Source organism: Cebidichthys violaceus, unplaced genomic scaffold, assembly GCF_023349555.1.
Source record: "Cebidichthys violaceus isolate CVI_PGR_0920_01 unplaced genomic scaffold, fCebVio1.0.p SCAF_4, whole genome shotgun sequence".
Classification (NCBI taxonomy): Eukaryota; Metazoa; Chordata; class Actinopteri; order Perciformes; family Stichaeidae; genus Cebidichthys; species Cebidichthys violaceus.
The window spans coordinates 8,665,390-8,683,319 of record NW_027176594.1 but is presented as its reverse complement, the minus strand read 5'-3'; the positions used below and the strand labels follow the sequence as shown (position 1 = coordinate 8,683,319).

General features: G+C 39.7%; 1 protein-coding gene across 2 annotated transcripts in view; it reads left to right on the top strand.

Annotated features, from left to right (window-relative positions):
* Positions 1–15,069, top strand: part of ndst3 (N-deacetylase/N-sulfotransferase (heparan glucosaminyl) 3) — a 37,217-nt gene extending 22,148 nt beyond the window's left edge. Inside the window, exons 7-15 of one of the 2 annotated variants that reach the window (XM_068727222.1) lie at positions 3,943–4,125; positions 5,653–5,749; positions 6,579–6,702; positions 7,244–7,418; positions 7,846–8,016; positions 8,512–8,621; positions 11,607–11,709; positions 12,795–12,905; positions 13,974–15,069. In XM_068727222.1, the coding sequence (XP_068583323.1) occupies positions 3,943–4,125; positions 5,653–5,749; positions 6,579–6,702; positions 7,244–7,418; positions 7,846–8,016; positions 8,512–8,621; positions 11,607–11,709; positions 12,795–12,905; positions 13,974–14,003 (1,104 nt within the window). In that variant the 3' untranslated portion in view covers positions 14,004–15,069. Of the gene's footprint in view, positions 1–3,942; positions 4,126–5,652; positions 5,750–6,578; positions 6,703–7,243; positions 7,419–7,845; positions 8,017–8,511; positions 8,622–11,606; positions 11,710–12,794; positions 12,906–13,968 lie in introns of both variants that reach the window. The other variant, XM_068727223.1, reaches the window with a different exon arrangement.
* Positions 15,070–17,930: the final 2,861 nt, after the last annotated feature.

Below are 17,930 nucleotides of genomic sequence, written 5' to 3'. Positions count from 1 at the left end.
AATCCAGACACATACAGGGAGGAAGTGATGCACATACAGGCACACACACACACACACACACACACACACACACACACACAAACAAACACACCCGTCCAAATGTTTGTGTGTCAGCATTCAAATATCTGCGTATGTGTGCATGTGTATTTTTGTACAAATGAGTGTATAGCTGACATAAGCAGAGCTGTAGACATATATCAGGGCTGACATTTAACGCTTAGCTCTGCCACTAAGCTTATTAGCCATATCAGCACAATCTCCCTTCCTCCTAGCCTTCTGTTTTACCCAGTACTCACTTGCACGCCTCTCACCTCTCCTCCAACTCTTTCTGCCTGTAATTTTCTCTATTTTAACAACCTATTCAGGAGGACTTTCACACATGTGAATCTTTTTGTCTCATTTCCACTCCTTACTTCCCTTTCTCCAGAATCCTGCAGATTGCTACTGAAGGCTTTGGCAGCTCGTCAACACATACAGACACTTTCTAACACACACAAACACACTCTCTCAAACACACACACACACACACACACACACACACACACACACACATACACACGCATGCATGCACACATACACACGAAACACTACAATCCAAAAGTAGAAATTATAAAGTGAGAGTAAAGCAGTGGAAGTTGGCAGAATGGAAAGGGGCAGAAGCTGTTGACTGGAGCAGGCAGAATAAATTGAATCGAAATCATTTGGTGTGTTGACGTTCGGATTTCAATTATCCACTGATGAGGAAGAGACACTGCAAGAGCAAGAAGGGGAGAGAGGACGATGACGGTGAAGGGGAAACCGAGAAGGGGGGGGGGGGGGGGGGGGGGGGGTGTAGGCTTCTTTTTAGCAGCAATTCAATCAGGGAGAAAATTTATATGGAACTAAGTGCTATGTAATGGGAAACAGGCTACCTCAGCTACACATTGAAGGAGAGAGAAAGCAGCAGAGAAGGCAGAACAGAAAGAGAGTGAGAGTTGTAGGCATGCATGAAAGGATGGATAGATAGAGAGATAGATTTAAAAAAGAGAGAGAGTAAACTGGATATAAATCCAACCTCATTTAAAACACGTAATTTTCTCAAAAATGCAATCATGTTGACTGGATTGGAGCATGTCACAAACTCAAATACATGGCTGGCGTTCTCTTAATCTTCCAAGACATGGCATGTGTGTGTTAGACTGTTTGTGTGGCTGTGGGTTCATGTGTGCACGGATTTTGAAGAACATCACTCCATATTGGAATGACATGCTTCATCAGAGCATCTAGGTCAGCATGAGACTGGAGAGCGTAGAGAATAAAAAATACACAAAGTGACTTTTTGCAGAAAATGAGAGAGTGAGAACAAGACATTAAAAGCATGAGAAAAGAGGGAGGAAATGAAGCTGCATAGGAGCAATGAGGACCAAGGACAAGGGGAAAAGCTTAAAAGAGGGAAGCTGCAGGGTTGGGTTTATTTCTCTCATTTTTACACTTCCCTCCCAGTCCAGTTCCAAGTATGATTTGAGCCCAATTCTGGTGTTAAATTATTAGAGCTGTATTCTTTATTAAAGGCACATAAGGGACTCAAAGCAATCCAATATTCAAGAAATGAGACATGGCACCAGATACAAAAAAAAGGTTTATATGGTTCAGTTAATTGAATTCTTACCCACAGCGAGTTCTTCGACCAAAAGGGATTGGGGCTTGTACTGTGTCGGGAGAATAACACTCTCTCAAGTGGCTTTTTCTTGTTTTTTAATTCAGACTCACCTGCCAAGGTTACTAGAACCCCCCCCCCCCCACACACACACACACACACACACACACACACACACACACACACATACACACACACTCTGTACTTTGTTTTCTCTTTTCCTGCAGTTCTCCAATTACAAACACAAATCATCTTCTCTCTCCCCCATTGTTTAATTTGGCAGTCAGTGCTTAAGCTCCATAATGAATGTTTCCATGTTCAATAACACCCAGATTCTCTCTCTCTCTCAATCTGTCTCTCTCTCTCTTACTCTCTCTCTGTCTTTCATGCACACACAACCGCACATAAACCGCACACACATACACACACGTACTGGGCCAGATTTCATAGGCTATTGAGTGGTTTGAAAGGAACATAAATCACTTTTTGATCACTTTGCCTGCTTTCAAAAAAGCACAAAACAACACAAGAAGGGAGAGGTGGGACACTTTGAAATGGTTAATGGTTTATTTCATAGTTTATTTACTCAGGTCAGATTTGTCTGCATTCACTGTGTATCAGTCTAAAACCTTTTCATTTTACAATCTTCACCCCCACCCAAACCACTGCAGCGTGCCGTGGGAAATATCCTGTCTCAATCCTAAATGTGAATAGATGTTTCCGGTGAGACGCTGTCGAATTTAATATTACACGTTTCAAAGAGCAGTACTCCAATTTCTCTTTGCATGCTTGGAAGAGAGAGGTTCTTCGTTTTTGACATTACGAATCGTTGGAGAGGAGGAGTAAGCAAACATTTATTACTGGCGTGTGTTTCTGTTGTTCCTAGTTGAGTGCCTGTTGGTGATGCCTTGACAGTGGTTCCACATTATTGCCCTTACATCAACCAGATTGATATGAAGCAGGCACGGCTGGATGGTGCACTGCTGGTTTGCTTTAAGTGAGCACAAGAAAAGAAGGCCGTGGCAGATGCACACACTTGTGCTGGAATACACAAACACACAAATGCATGAACAATTATGCTGATACACACACACACGAAAAATGACTCTGACATGCATACCCTTACTCCTCTCTGTCTGTGTTGCATTCTTTGTCACAGAGACACACACAACTAGCCACACACATCTGGTTCCTCTTTCTCCCTCCCACAGTAGCTCTCACACACACACATCAGTATTCGAAGGTGATCAGTATTCTGAACAGCTTCCCAGGTCGGCCGGACGCTGATCCATCAAACCCCGACACTGTGTCGCTTTGTATCTGCGGCAACCTTCAGCATTAAAGAGGAGCACCGACAGTCCTCTGTCACCAGGAAATTCACTCTGTATGTTTGTGTGTGTCTTTCTATATATGTGTTCACATTCATAGACATTCTCCCAAATATACTGACACAATCATTCATGCACACGCTGACAGACACACACATGCTCACACCCACCAAATAATTAATATCTTAATGGCTGATGTTACTGTTTCATCCAGACACTTCACGTTCCCAAGCTCCCTCCAATCACAAAAGAAGTGTGTGTGTGTGTGTGTGTGTGTGTGTGTGTGTGTGTGTGTGTGTGTGTGTGTGTGTGTGTGTGTGTGTGCATTTGTCTGTAGCAGCTATCTTAGCTTGTCTCTTTGATCAGCCTATAAAAGCAGTGAGGCGTGGACAGATAGCCTGGACCAACACACTATCGCTCCTTCACTCCCTATGAGTGACTCCTTCTCCATCACACACATTAGCCGTCATGAACACACACCGACACACTCGAAAACACTTTCCCGCATGTAGCTGCATCTCTCCCATCACCCAGTGGCTATGAGGAGTATTCTGCTGCCGCTTCAGCTTTATCTATCAGGAATGGTGAATACATCGGCTTCAGTTTATCTGTTTTCCTCTTTAAACTTGAAACTGTATTTTGCTGAAAGTGTATGTATAATCTTACATAACAAAAGTGAGTGTGTCTCTTTGTCATCACTTTGATGGCAAATATTGATACCCGGTGGACAGCTGCTCTGTTCTGAATTGAAAACTACCACACACTGAGAAATAATCTGTTTGATTCCCACTGCAGTCACAACAACATTGATTCGATTTATTGCGCGGCCTCAGTTTTTTCCCACACATGGGAACTTGGGAAATGAGATTTTGACTTTGTCCCAATTTTGCACAATACAATAAGTATGTATTTCCTTCTCTCCACTTCTCTCCCTTTTCCTCTCTACCCCTCTACTCTGTCTCTGTTTCCCCATCTTAGATCAGTATATTCATGACCCACTTGTCTAACTATGGCAATGATCGACTGGGTCTTTACACATTCGTCCACCTGGCCTCCTTCCTTCGCTTGTGGACAAACCTGAAACTCCACACACTCCCACCCCTGCAGCTTGCACAGAAGTACTTCCAGCTTTTTCCTGAACAAAGGAACCCACTCTGGCAGGTGTGTTTGCATGGATATTTGCCCACATGTATGGGCTTGTGTGTTTCAGCATTCTTGTGTAAAAATAGTCTTATGTGGATTTAATGAGAGTTATTTTCCAGTATGCTAACTTTGTCTCAAAAGCCTGGAAAATAATGGGAAAGATGGACTATTTAATTGGTATTTACCCTTATTTATTAGACAAAAAACGCAATTTAGGATTTTTTTTAGCACAAGGGAAATATAAAAAACAAAAAAGGGAATTAATATACAAAGATGATTGATATAATTGAATCAACAATGGTGAAAATAATTGTCCAACAGAGTCTGATACAAACAACAAACCATAGAGGTACCAATATAATACAAATCTATAATAATTTACAAAATGAGAAACAACAAAAAAAGGAAACAATCTGCAAGCAAGAGCAAGGTAAGAGACAATAAAATAGCAAGGACTGAAATATACATGTGTAAAATTGTTTAGCCTTTCTATTAATTTTACCATATTTCAGCAGTTTATAGTAGTTGACAAAATTATACCATTAACACAGTACTGCCATTCCGCTTAAAAGTATGAATATGACATTTGCCTAAAATAATAACAAGGTTAACAGTATCAGGAATTATTGCATCCACGTTGTCCATGAAATAGAAAATATAATTGAAAGCAAATGACAGAACCATTTTTAACAACAGTATGAATATCAGACCAAAACAAATAGAAACAAGAGAACACGATATGCAAGGATCCACTTCAAGTTTAAATCTTTTATGAAGAAAAACACTTACAGGATAGATTGCTGATAATATTTCAAAATAATTAATTTAACTTTATGAGTAATAGGACATGATAGATAAAAGGAAAAGGACTGTCCCCTTAAAGTGAACTCTACATCCCGTACAGAGCATGAGTTAAAGTCCCCCAAATTATTTTTTAAAACCAGACAAACCGTTTTGTTAGCACATTTTGTATCCAACAAATTGACATCACCAACTTTTAGAGAAGGTAAGGAAGGTGCAATCAAAGAAAATTGCATCCTGCTTTGTATAAATTGAGGTAAAGGAATGGGAATAAGTTTATAGATTGTGTCATACTTATTTCTTAAAACAGTAATTTAATATTTGATGGTAACATCTTAAAAAGATAAAAAGGTTCCATCTGAATTTAATAAATCATAGACACATTTTAAACCATTGTCATACCAATCAGCTTTAAAAATGGATTTTCTCTTTATGACAGGAATTTTGTTGTAGACAATGCAGGTCTGAGCATATGATTGTAAAGTTGTTCAAGTAGCTTTTTAAAAAACTTTTATAGTATTGTTTGAAAAATGATATGATGTATTATTTTTTCTGTCTTGGTGTCTTGTAAGTCCATGCTCGCTGGAAATGGTTGTATGCATGACACACCAACAAAAACGTCATTCAGTCATTCAAGTTAGTAAATCCTGTATGTACTGAAGGTATATGGGCATGTGTGTTTTTCTATGTTTTATGTGTACATCATTACTTGAATCACTAATTGTTTGTCTATGCCTTTCATAGAACCCATGTGATGACAAACGACATAAAGACATCTGGTCTAAAGAGAAAACCTGTGACAGGTTACCCAAGTTTATGGTCATAGGCCCACAGAAAACAGGTAAGCTACACACAAACACAAACTCAGACATGCACATACAACAGAGAGACTCCTTCAGTGTGCCCAGGTGTCTATAGATCCTCAACATCAGAGCCCATTCATTCAATCCCCCTAGCTCCTTTGGTCCTGTCAGAGCGAGACAAAGGAGGATGCTCTTGCCTCCTTTCTTCCACCCAGCTACCAGCCTCTCCTTTTCTGAATATCTCTCTCAAAGAGAAAAAAAAGATGAGATTATTAAAAATCTGTATACGCCGGCTTTGTGTGATCACAGGAATTGTAATTGCTGGTGTTTGATGTGAGAGGTGAGGAGGTCCCGTAATGCTGCTGATTAACCTGGTGATAATTTACTAATGGGGTCACTATGGCAACATTAGCAGTCCGACAACAACCATAGTACAATACATTCTCATTTTATTGCAGGGTATGCCTCACATGACAGAGATGTTGGAGCAAATGGAAAAACAGGTTGAGGGAGATGTAGCATGATGTGTGGGAGTAAGTTTTAGGGGACCGGGGTGAAAAGGGAGCTGCTGAGGGTGAAACAGGGCACGACCAAAGCCCCAGGTGCTGATTGGTGTCAAATGGTTTTTGAATCATTTGATAGGGAGGCCAGTGATCATTGCACACTGACGCGCACGCACACATAGTGTATTCTCAGCAAGATATAAATCTTGCGGAGGGTAAAATCATCCAGTATGGATCAGTGGACGACAGCTCTCACACGTACTGATGGACACACACACACACACACACACACACACACACACACAGACTGCTCTCTGCAGAGCTGCATTAACGAGCCGGTTATGAATTATGCCCTTTCTTCCAGGAACGACAGCACTTTATCTCTTCCTACTCATGCATCCCTCCATCTCCAGTAACTTCCCCAGTCCAAAGACTTATGAGGAGGTCCAGTTCTTCAACACCAATAACTACCACAAAGGAATTGACTGGTAAGAACACAAACACACACACACACATCATATCACACTTATCATTCTCTCTCTGGGCCTTTTTATTAGTCAACACTTAAGGTGAAAAGAAATATTATAAACAACCCTTTTCCATTTTGCAAGGTTGTTGTAGATGTCAATGTGTCTTGCAGACTTCAATGATACATTAAGCAGTTCAAAACAGTTTAAAAACATCTTCAAAATGATCTTTTAAGCCTGCAAACATAAGCCAACAGACATATGGGTGCCTAAATTGACCCATAAATGGGTTACTTAGCTGACAGATACACAGCTGGTGCAGTATCCGAAGTCATCCAGAAAAGACTTATCTCTGAAAATGTGTCATTAAACACTGTTCAAATTATATTGTCAAGTTTATTTTAGGCTCCCCGTCTAAACACAGATTATGGCCATAACTTTGACACTGTATCTGACTTTGTAAAAAATGTTGTCGTGCTGCTTGTGTATGAGCTGGTAGCCTTAGTGTGTGTGTATGTGCATTTGCATTTCCGCTTAATTTTCTGTGTGTCTGTCGCCTCAGGTACATGGAGTTTTTCCCTGTGCCCTCTAACGTTAGCACGGACTTCCTGTTTGAGAAGAGTGCAAACTACTTCCCCTCAGAGGAGTCCCCGCGTCGAGCTGCTGCCCTGCTGCCCAAGGCCAAGATCATCACCCTGCTCATCAACCCTTCTGATAGGGCCTACAGCTGGTATCAGGTACATACACAAGCACACCGAATATATTAGATCCCAGTGACTGCACATGTATTATTTTTTAACTCTATACAGCGGCCTGCTTCATCATATGACGTGCTTCGTCTCTGTATTGATTTTAATTGAATTCTGAGTCCAAGATTGAATTTCCAGTGGGATTCCTCACTGTGACTATGGAGTTAATGAGCCGGATTTTTCCATACATCTCAGTGTGGGAAATGTCACAAGATCCTGAAATCTTCCGCTCAAGTCCGTTTGATTAATGAGACATGAATGTCAACAACGTGCCAGCTCAAATGTCATTGTCGACAATAAAAATAGTCTCTTATGCAAAGTTGTGAATATATTACTTGATGTTTAAGACAAGGAATGAGATCCATTGTACATTTAGAGTGTTTCTTTATGTGGCTGTATCTGCTACCCTTCCCAGCATCAAAGAGCTCACGAGGACCACGCGGCCCTGCGGTTCACCTTCTATGATGTCATCAGTGCAAGAGCGGGAGCACCGGCCGAGCTCCGCTCCCTGCAGAGCCGCTGTCTCATCCCCGGTCTCTACTCCTCACACCTAGAGAGGTGGCTTACTTACTACCCTGCTAACCAGGTACGCACAGGCACAGACCCAGTTGCACTCCATTGCACTCTAATACCAAATTCATGCTCAGATAACTCAGTATGTAATGTAAAAGCCTTGTATTGGTTTTGTCAGATGATATTTGTTGTTCACACATTTGGAAGAAAGGGAATGAAATATTTCAGATACAACATTTACTGATTTGTTCTGTGATCAGGAACATTTTTCATGGAATGGTATTGGTAACTATATACATTTTGCATTATTTGAAATCTCCTTCATTTGTGTATAGATGTGAACTACATACAGTAACACTTTGTTCATTGCCTGAAGAAATTAGTTGAAAAACTTCACAAAAAAGAAAAAGACTAAAGTAATATGTTCCAGCTGCTTTCAGAGCTCTGTGTTCCAGCGTTTGTAGCTATCATAAAAGTGGATCAAATTGTACTAAACAAGCTGCTCCCATGCTTTTCACAAACAAGTTAGTAGTAGCCAGTGTTACATTATGAATGTATCTGTGTGTAGGTGATGATCATAGATGGCCATCAGCTGAGAACTGACCCTGCGGCAGTGATGGATGAAGTCCAGAAGTTCCTGGGAGTCACTCCTCACTTCAACTACTCCCAGGCCCTTACGTAAGTCTCTATTGCTTTCTCTCTTACGTCTCCTCCGTCCCTGGCGTCACTTGGTAAGGAGCCTTTCTCCTGGCATGCACCGTGATAGAAATTGTAGTACAGATTCAATCTGGAACAAGACTCCAAACCCAAATCTGTGTGAAGCCTGACATCTATTGGTGAACAGTGGGACGCTAAACTAGTCATCTCCAATTTGCCAGTCTTTGGTGCCAGGTGGTGTCATTCTGGGCAGTGACATCACCTGGCATCAAAGATCAGCCAATAGCATATGGTCCATTCACAGCTTGCTTTGAGCTGTTACATTTATACCTGTATTTAAATTTAGATTTGGACTATTGTCAAGGGGCAAATTGTATGTAGTAGTATGTGGTCCCAATAGAGAGAGCAAAGAGGAAATAGATACAAGACGAAAAAGAGATGATGAGACAAAAACGTGAAAATAAACATCAAGGAATTTTAAGTTCTTTGGTATAATTGCAAGTTAAGGTTGTAAAAAGGAGTAATTTATAAGTGTCAAAAAACGTAGCAGGTGATTTTGTGTAACGTGTAATGACTCGGAAAGCCTTATTTATTCTAATTGCTGATAATCTCCTGACTCACTTACATCTCCTGACACTCATATTCTGGGCATCACTTCCAAACATATTAGGAATATTAACATTTGATTACATTGCTTGTAAATAAATATTGTTTTTATTACATATACACATATACACAAGCAGCAATAAAAAATGTATGCCTGTTCTTGCCAAAAGACAGTTGAGTGTTGAAGTCTCAGCCCCCTGAGCCGCTGGCCAGGGATCAAATCCCAACAGAGCATTGCCTGTCTCACTTACACTGCCTGCCTGTCTGTATTACATCTCTCTGAATAAATAAAAGTACGAAAAGGTTAGTGCACTGCACACTGTCAATCCGAAAGAACTAAAACAGCAAATACACCAGTAACCAAAGTAAATAATAAGTAAAGCGACTTTTACAGTATGAACTAAACATATTACATTGCATTATTTCACAACAGATGAAAAAAGGCAGGTGAAAAGGGAGAAACAATGTTTTTTATTGTGGAAGCGATATATGATGTAGCCTAGAATATGCATATCCACCAAATTAGCTTTGGTCTCTTGATGCTCTCAAGTCATTCTCCTTTAGAGATGTTTCATGTGACCTTCAGGTTTGGTAGGAGTGGTAGCTGGTTCATTTATCTTGAGCACCACTCATCAGAATGCATCTGCTTCAAGCCCTCAAATCTCCAGACAGGGACATCTAGAATATGTAGCTCAGATTGGGACAGAGAGTGCCTCTGTCTTGAATCACAAGCCCACATGCATACAAATAATGTGTGAAGAGATGCATTTTGACAGAATAATAAGGCAGCTGTGTGTGTGTGATTTTTGGGTAAAGACAGAGTTACACAAAAGCCTAATCTTTCTTTTCAACTTCTCATTCTTTTGACATGGCAGCGGTCTGACAGATCCTCAACACTGGAGTCTATTTATTTAATCCCTCTTTCTTTTCTTCCTTCTGTTCTGTCAGAGGAAAGCTGAAGGAGAACCACTTAACTATTTTTTTCTCTTTTATTCACCCACTGATACATGCGGATAAAGAACAATATTTGCATCTTTCAGTCACAACATTATTAGCCTTTACACTCTGACTGCCAAATAGCAGTTGACAGTAATGTATATCTTTTTACATCTTCTTTGGACGTACATTGTACCATTATATTACAAAAGCGAGGTGTATTAATGTAAACATGCGTAGACATTTTCTAAGAAATTTACTGAATGTAGGAGATAAACATGCATACAAATAAACAGTACATGTGCAGGCATACCATACATACCTCATATGCAAATATACACTTAAATATGCTGATACAGTATATGTGCATACATAAATATATATATATATATATATATATATATATATATATATATATATATATATATATATATATATATATATATATATATATATATATATATATATATATATATACATGCCTATGTATTCATGCATATACACAGGACAACAAGCAAACAAGCATGTATTTCCTAGGGTTCTTTGCTTTGAAAGTCACCTACCATCTCCTCGCCTTGTGATAGGTTGTCACATAACCTGTGCTGGGGTGCAACAGTGTTTGCACAATGCTGATATGAGAGGCAAGTTGGCTTCACAAGGGAGTCTCATAGAGCCAATATAGGAACGTTATAGAGATATCAAATGTATTGAAATATTTTTCTCTCACATTTATTTATTTTTTTACATTTAGTAATGAACTGAAGTACCATCTTAGGGCACATACAGAGCATGTACATCTCCAAGTGATTAAACTTTATCTTTCTCATCTCCTTGTTATTATCTCTTTTTGGGAGCCATGTTTTCTGATGTCTGCTCTTTTAATTACTGAATTTATCTGGTCATGTACCTGTAAACTATGGCAGTCTAATCTTCCACTGTGTTTTTTGTCTCGAGTGAGTCTTGATTATAAGACATCTCCTATTTACAAAATACTTTATTGGATAGAGACTTATCGAAGATAAGGCAGGGCGTTGCTGTGCTAGTGGCAGCCTGTTATAGCAACTCTGTGTGTCTTTGTCCTTTTGTTGTGTTTCCATTGTTGGTTTATGTGAACCTGTTTTTTTATTTTTATTGCCTTGTATTTTTTGTCTTGCTGCTATGGTGTTTTAATTTACCTCAGGGGATTAACGAAGCCAACTATCTATATCTATCTATATAAAACAAGGAGGGCATACTGCCGGCGACCTCCAATCAGAGGATCAAATATTCGATCCCCGGCTCTGCTTGTTCATGTCGATGTGTCTTTGGGCAAGACACTTAACCACACCACAAATTGCTCCTGTAGGCTCTTCCTCTATGGATGGGTGTGAATGGGTAACTTAGGTCAAATAATTATTTCAATTTGTATTAAGATTTCTCTTCTTTTTCTCCTCCATCCATCTCTCTCTGTTTCTTTTATCCCAGGTTTGACCCTCAGAAGGGCTTTTGGTGCCAGCTCCTTGAGGGAGGAAAGACAAAATGTTTGGGAAAGAGCAAAGGGAGAAAGTACCCTCCTATGGAGTCAGAGGTAAACATAAACACATTGTAAATAGAATAGATTTCTGTTCACTGAAAGAATGATATGCATTGAATGAAATGTTAGAGAAAAAGAAAAGCAGCAGCCTGAATGGCAGTGATACACAGTCCCCTCCACCGCTGTGGCAAAATTTCCCACAGGACTCAGTGGTGGGGTGGAAACTGTCAGCCAATCAGATCCAGCCAGAAAGTTACAACCTAATTATGAGGACTCAATGGTGACATAGCACCTGTGGGCGGGGGGGGGGGGGGGGGGGGGTTAGAAGGAGAAACGGTGGAAGGAGAAAATCCAATTCATAAATCTTTGTCCTGGCTACTGATTCCACAGAGGAGAGACCAGACGTGCCAACAATGAATCACGTATTTGCTCTCACATGAAGACAAACACACATAGACACAATTTGTCTTCCCTCAAGTTCTCACACATAGCTAATGGCTGCCTCTCAGTGTCACCTGTAATTAAACTGCATTTGAGTTTTCACCAAGGGAACAGAAGGAGAGGACAGATGAGGAGATGGGAAATGGAGGGAACACCGGGGAGGACAGACACAGAGGGGAAAATGAGGGATGCACACAGGAGGGAGAGGGATAATGGATCTCATACATCCTTCATGTAATTTTCTTCCTCTCTCTAACCTCTCTTTTCATACCACATGGCACTTAGTGGCCCTAAAGTCCTATTGAGGCGAAATAAACTAATCTAAAGATGCTGGCACATCATTAATCTCTCTCAATTTCTTGTTTGCCACATATTCTCATGCTGTCTTTTTTTTCTCCTCTAAATATGCGTCCCTCCAACCATTTTCCATTCACCTTTCCTGTCTTCTTCTATAATCCCTTTTTTTCTCCTTGCTCATGTCTCTCCCCCATTTACTGCCTATTTCCATATGTTTTACTATACTTTCTGTCTTCTACCTCTGGCACTTATCGAATACTGACTCACCATCTTTACTCTTTCCCTATATGTTTTATTTCCTCACTCGATCTCCCTCACTCCCCCACCTCCCATGTCTGCTCATCCTCTTACCTATTTTGCACTCACCCTTCCTCTTCTTCCATCTTTTTCCCTCTCTTCAGGCACATGCATACCTCTCCAGGTACTACAGGGAACACAACGTGGAGCTGTCAAAGCTGCTGCATCGCCTCGGACAGCCCCTCCCCTCCTGGCTAAGAGAGGAGCTGCAGAAGGTCAGCGTGCATTAAACTCTGTGACACTTATCTCATCAGCTTATAAATGCAAGTCAACATTTTAAAATGGACTTACTTCAGCAGACTGCAAAACTTGTTCTTGAAGCCCCTGAAAACTTGGTTTCATATCTTAAGTACCTTTTTAGGATTATTTTAGGGCATTTCTGCTTTATTTGATAGTAATAGAGATACACAGGAAAGGCAGGGGAGAGAGAGGGAATGTCATGCAGCAAAATGCCCTGGGCCCTGGTAAACTACCAGAACAATTAGAGATATAGTTTGATTAAAAAAAACAAACTAGTTATTTTTTATTAAGCGTTGCCAGATTTTGATTCAAACTTTTCTCATCTCTGATTGGTTCATGGAAATATATTTGTCATTATCTCTTTCAACAGAGCACGGCTCACTTCAAACCAGTGAGAAAGGAAAGAAAAACACAATACAGAAATCCCCCATGTTAAATAACCCTAATTGTTCTGACAGAAAGATTTATGTTCATGTAGAACCCCATGACTCATAGTAAGCATCTAATTGAATATGTTTTCAGGACCTTTAAGCCCTTAGTTAAACCATACAAAGCAAGCAACAAAAGCGAAAGGGTTGGATAGAGTATCAATGGATGATTCAAAATACAAAGAGAATAAAAATATTGTTGGTTTCAAAAAAAGACATCCTCTGATTACCTCCTAATCCTGTCGAGGTATTCAAAGCATGCACTTAAATGAGGCTTCCTGGTGTAAGTGCTGCTGCTGACAGTCGTCTCACCTTGATCTCTGCAGAGCATTCTTTCTTCTACTGCACTCAACATTGTTTTTCTTTTGTCTGTGAATTTGTTTGTGCTACTGCTTGCCACTGTTTGCGAATTAAAGGAAGCCACTTGACAAGTCTGTTTAGGTTTTTCAGCCCATTCGCAGTAATTGCAGCATGTTTTCTTTCCTTTTTCATGGTTGGCATTTGAATCAGTAGGTAAGCAAAATGGAATTAAATTAACACCTTTTCCTTCCCTTTTCCCTCTTCTCTGTTTCCCTCTGTATCCCCTCCCTCTCTTTACCTCTTTCTGAAGGTTAGATAACCTTTGCATCCATGAACCAGGGTTAAAGGTCAAGGGGTCAAAGACCAGGAGCACCTGACCGTCAGATGATCTATCTGTGGCCTTTTAGTGAACCCTGAGGTGGAGGCAAGGACAAGGTGCCTTGTTTCACCTAGGAGCTGTGACACGGCTGGAGGGAGCAGCGGGCTGAAGCTTGAACTCTTGGAAGGATGAAAGGATGGATGGAGGAATCAGAGCTCCAGGTGACTCTGCCAGCTCTGCAAAATGTGGGACTACCAGGAAGAGCCACATTATAAGGATGAAAAGAACCATGACTGGCAAGTCTCTGATGCTCAAACCCTGTTCTGAAATGTGGTGAACTCTTGTGAAGAGCTGCAGTGACTTTGATTACTTTTTGTTGAATTTTCACCTCTAATTTATGATGCCAGAACAGCGCTGGTCAGCTGTGCGTGGTTCCCATAAAAATGACTTTGCACTAAGTTTCATGCGTTTCCAAGACAAAAAAACAACAACCTCACCCTATGTGGTTCTGTTTTTCTATCTTTTAGTTGTTGTTTTTTGTCACAATGAGTGTGAATAAGCAGGGAGGATAAGTGCATAGACTCAGGGTGAGTAACAAGAGTCCCATGATAGGTTCTCATTGTTTTATGAGTTCATTTTTAAGTTCATTTTTTAAAGTGAAGCTAGTTTTCTGGTAGATCTTGTAGCCTTGTTCACATTTAAAGATGTCCCTTGAGGCTTTCATTGGAAAGTATGGCCTAGAAATGAGTCAAGCAAGATGCGTTGCTCGCTCATTATTTAAGCCATGCAGAAGAACGCTGTGTCCATTTAGCAGAGCATGAGCGCTGATGACTTTAACGCTAAGATCTCAGGGCACATGAGTTTGTGAAAGCTGACCAAAATGAGCCAAATGGATATGACACTCAATTCCAACACTCTTTAAGTAGCTACTGTAACCGCAGGCAGTTTTTGTTTTTTCAGTGTTTCATTTAAATCTCAACCTCCTTTTTCTTTCCTTTTTAAAACCAGTGGCCTACGTTGTTGAGCTTCTATTTGAATGCAAAAAACCCTAAATGTCAAACACAGAAACCGAAATTAAAGAAATGAATATTACTGATGGCATAAGATTTCTTTTTTAATGAGGAAGCAACATGGATGAACCATATTGCGCCAGGACACACCTGAATACACACTTGTGAAGTCTAATCTTTGGCCTGAATGGTTGACAATAGACTCAAGGTAAGTTTAAAATGACATGGAGAAGACACCAGGGACTAACCTACCATACAATAATGTTCAGTTAAAAACAAGGTTGTGTTATTATTCCTGTTTTCACAATACAACACAGAAAAGCACAGATTTACACACTATTACACAATAAAAAGTAAAACAAGAAAGCATGCCAATATGGACAAACAACAAATTTGTAGACATTCACACCATTCACAGTCCTCTTTGTTTGGTAATTTACTGCAGCTGAAGATTCCATGCTATATATTCTGAGAGCCACACTGTTACTATTTGTCACACATGATGCATTGGACCACAATGCATTTACATGCTTATTCAGAAAGGGTAATACTTTAGAATATATCTGCCAACATTTTGTGGTAATGTTAAGGGAAAGGTTCACAGGTTGCTCAACAGGGACAAAACAAATAGTTGGTTTTGAACTAAAAAGACTGGAACTCCGGAAGATATCCACTTGACTTAACTATATTTTGAAAAAATGTGACCGTATACGCTCCAAGGCACCACATGGTAAACACATATTAGTCAGAGTTAGAGGGTGTGGGTAAGTGTTTTGATATCCTGCAGTGAGGTTTGTCAGGTGAGATTGTGTTTTTCAATCTGCTGTTGAGCTTTTTTATTTCTGTACATAAAATGTAGAAATTTGCAATAAACCTTGAATATGATGGAGGGCCTTGACATTTCCAAAGCAACAGGAAACAACGTTTAGCCATGGCGTCACACACTACTGCCCAAACACGTCTGATGGGTCCGACTGTACAGTGTGAGAAATCAATAAAAACCATCCATCACCAGTAAGGCATGTGACAACCCTCCTCCTCCTCCCATCCACTAGGTGTCCCTGTTGCTGTTTTGTTCCTGGTTTTCTGTTGCAGGTGCTGAATGGAGGATCGTCAGCTGCATGAGCCACACCTTGGCCCGTTGCCTGCTCAGGCCATAAATATCTCCCTCATTTGGCAGCTTTGGCCTCTCTAGGGGAGATCCTGTCATCCCTCCGGCATGATGCAACGTTTGTTTTATGTTCTCTTTCTACCACACACCCATACATGCATTCCACCAGTGATTAGCTGATACCTATAAACTGCATTACTTGTATATGTTTTCTTAGCAGCCTGCTCATCTGGTCTGAGCTGAGCTGTGACAGGCAGGAGTAGGCACATTTTACACTCATAGAACCACTTTTGGCAGATATGGATGAAAGTTGAAATATATACAATGGCTTCCCATAAGTCATTATCTTTATTAACGGTAGCTCTGTTCCTGCAGTAGCCCCTTGTGTTTGTAAGGTGCCTGAACTGAGTGAGTGAAGGGGACTGAAATCATTTCAGGTATTCCAGTTGGCTCATTTACTACAGAGTTCCCAGGGGCAGTAATAGCAGGAAGGAGTTAGTGTTTTTACATATTAAGTCTATGAACTGCATACTTTATATATGAAAAAAAGTACTTTTTTGGACATGATATAATGGCTGTAATTTTCTGTTTTTATAGCACTAATTAAACAGATTGTTATTGATTAAAAGAATAGACCTATGATTTGGATGTAGGCATGTAGACCTGATTATAAATAATACACATTTTATAATAGAAAGATAAAGGAAGTACATTACTCAAGTGTTGCACATCTAGATGTAATCAATCTAAAAGTAATCAAAATCCCAAATCCATGAACTTCTTAATCCATCTTTAAAAGCAGCTAGCTGAGGAGGGTACTTTTAGTAGCAAATTTGATGTGTATGATCTCTTATGCAGGTTTAATCATTACCCTCAGATCTTTCCCAACTGGGTTTTCCACATGTTGCCAGAGTTTCAGGGATGGAAACAGATATTAGTAGAAATAAATTATCCGTGTATAATGAAACCTTCTGTTCTGCACCACCTCTGGTGACATTAGGCTCATTATTGCAGAGAGCTATAGCTAAAGGTTCAGTGGGAATAGCAAAAAGAAAAATATATAAGCCAGTCTGGTTCCTCTTTTCATCTCATTTGAATGTTTGTGCATAATACTTTGATACTGATTTGCCTATGTTTAATGATTTAAATAATACTGAAGCTTGGAGGTCCATAAATCTAAATCAGCAGACAAAAACATCAAACATCAAAACCAACACAACAACAATGCAAAATCATATTCAGTTTTATAATTGACATTATGAACATTATGACATTAAATCTTAGATTCAATAAACATTCACATTCATTTAATTAAGATTTGTATTTACTTCTATATCCATGATTTTTTTTTCTTGATTTAATTTATGTTTAATTTGTTAATATTGATATCAGCCCAAAGAATAAAAGGACATTTACAATTTCAAATATATGTATTCTGTGCATAATAATGTTTTACATGTTTTATGTCAAAACACTCATCAAGCAATACAGTGTCTTTAAACAGGAAATATAGGAAGGTTTTTGATGTTTGATTGTTCTTATATTAACCATTAGCCAGTGTTTTGTAATGCATGATAGTGACCACAGGAGGGGGGTCTCAGACAACAAGAACAACTGTGCTCCAGCTGAGAGCAGTTCTTTGAGTTAAGGCAATCGATTCTCAACAAAAGTAAGCCAATACAAATTCTGATGGAGTTGCACAAACATTCCCCTGCAGAATGTTGTCCCCTCTAGCATTATTAGTTAAATTAACTAGCTAGTGTTCTGTGTTCATGTGTGTGGAACCATCCCGTGTGGTTGACTTAAAAACTGTTACTTCTCAATATGCTTCA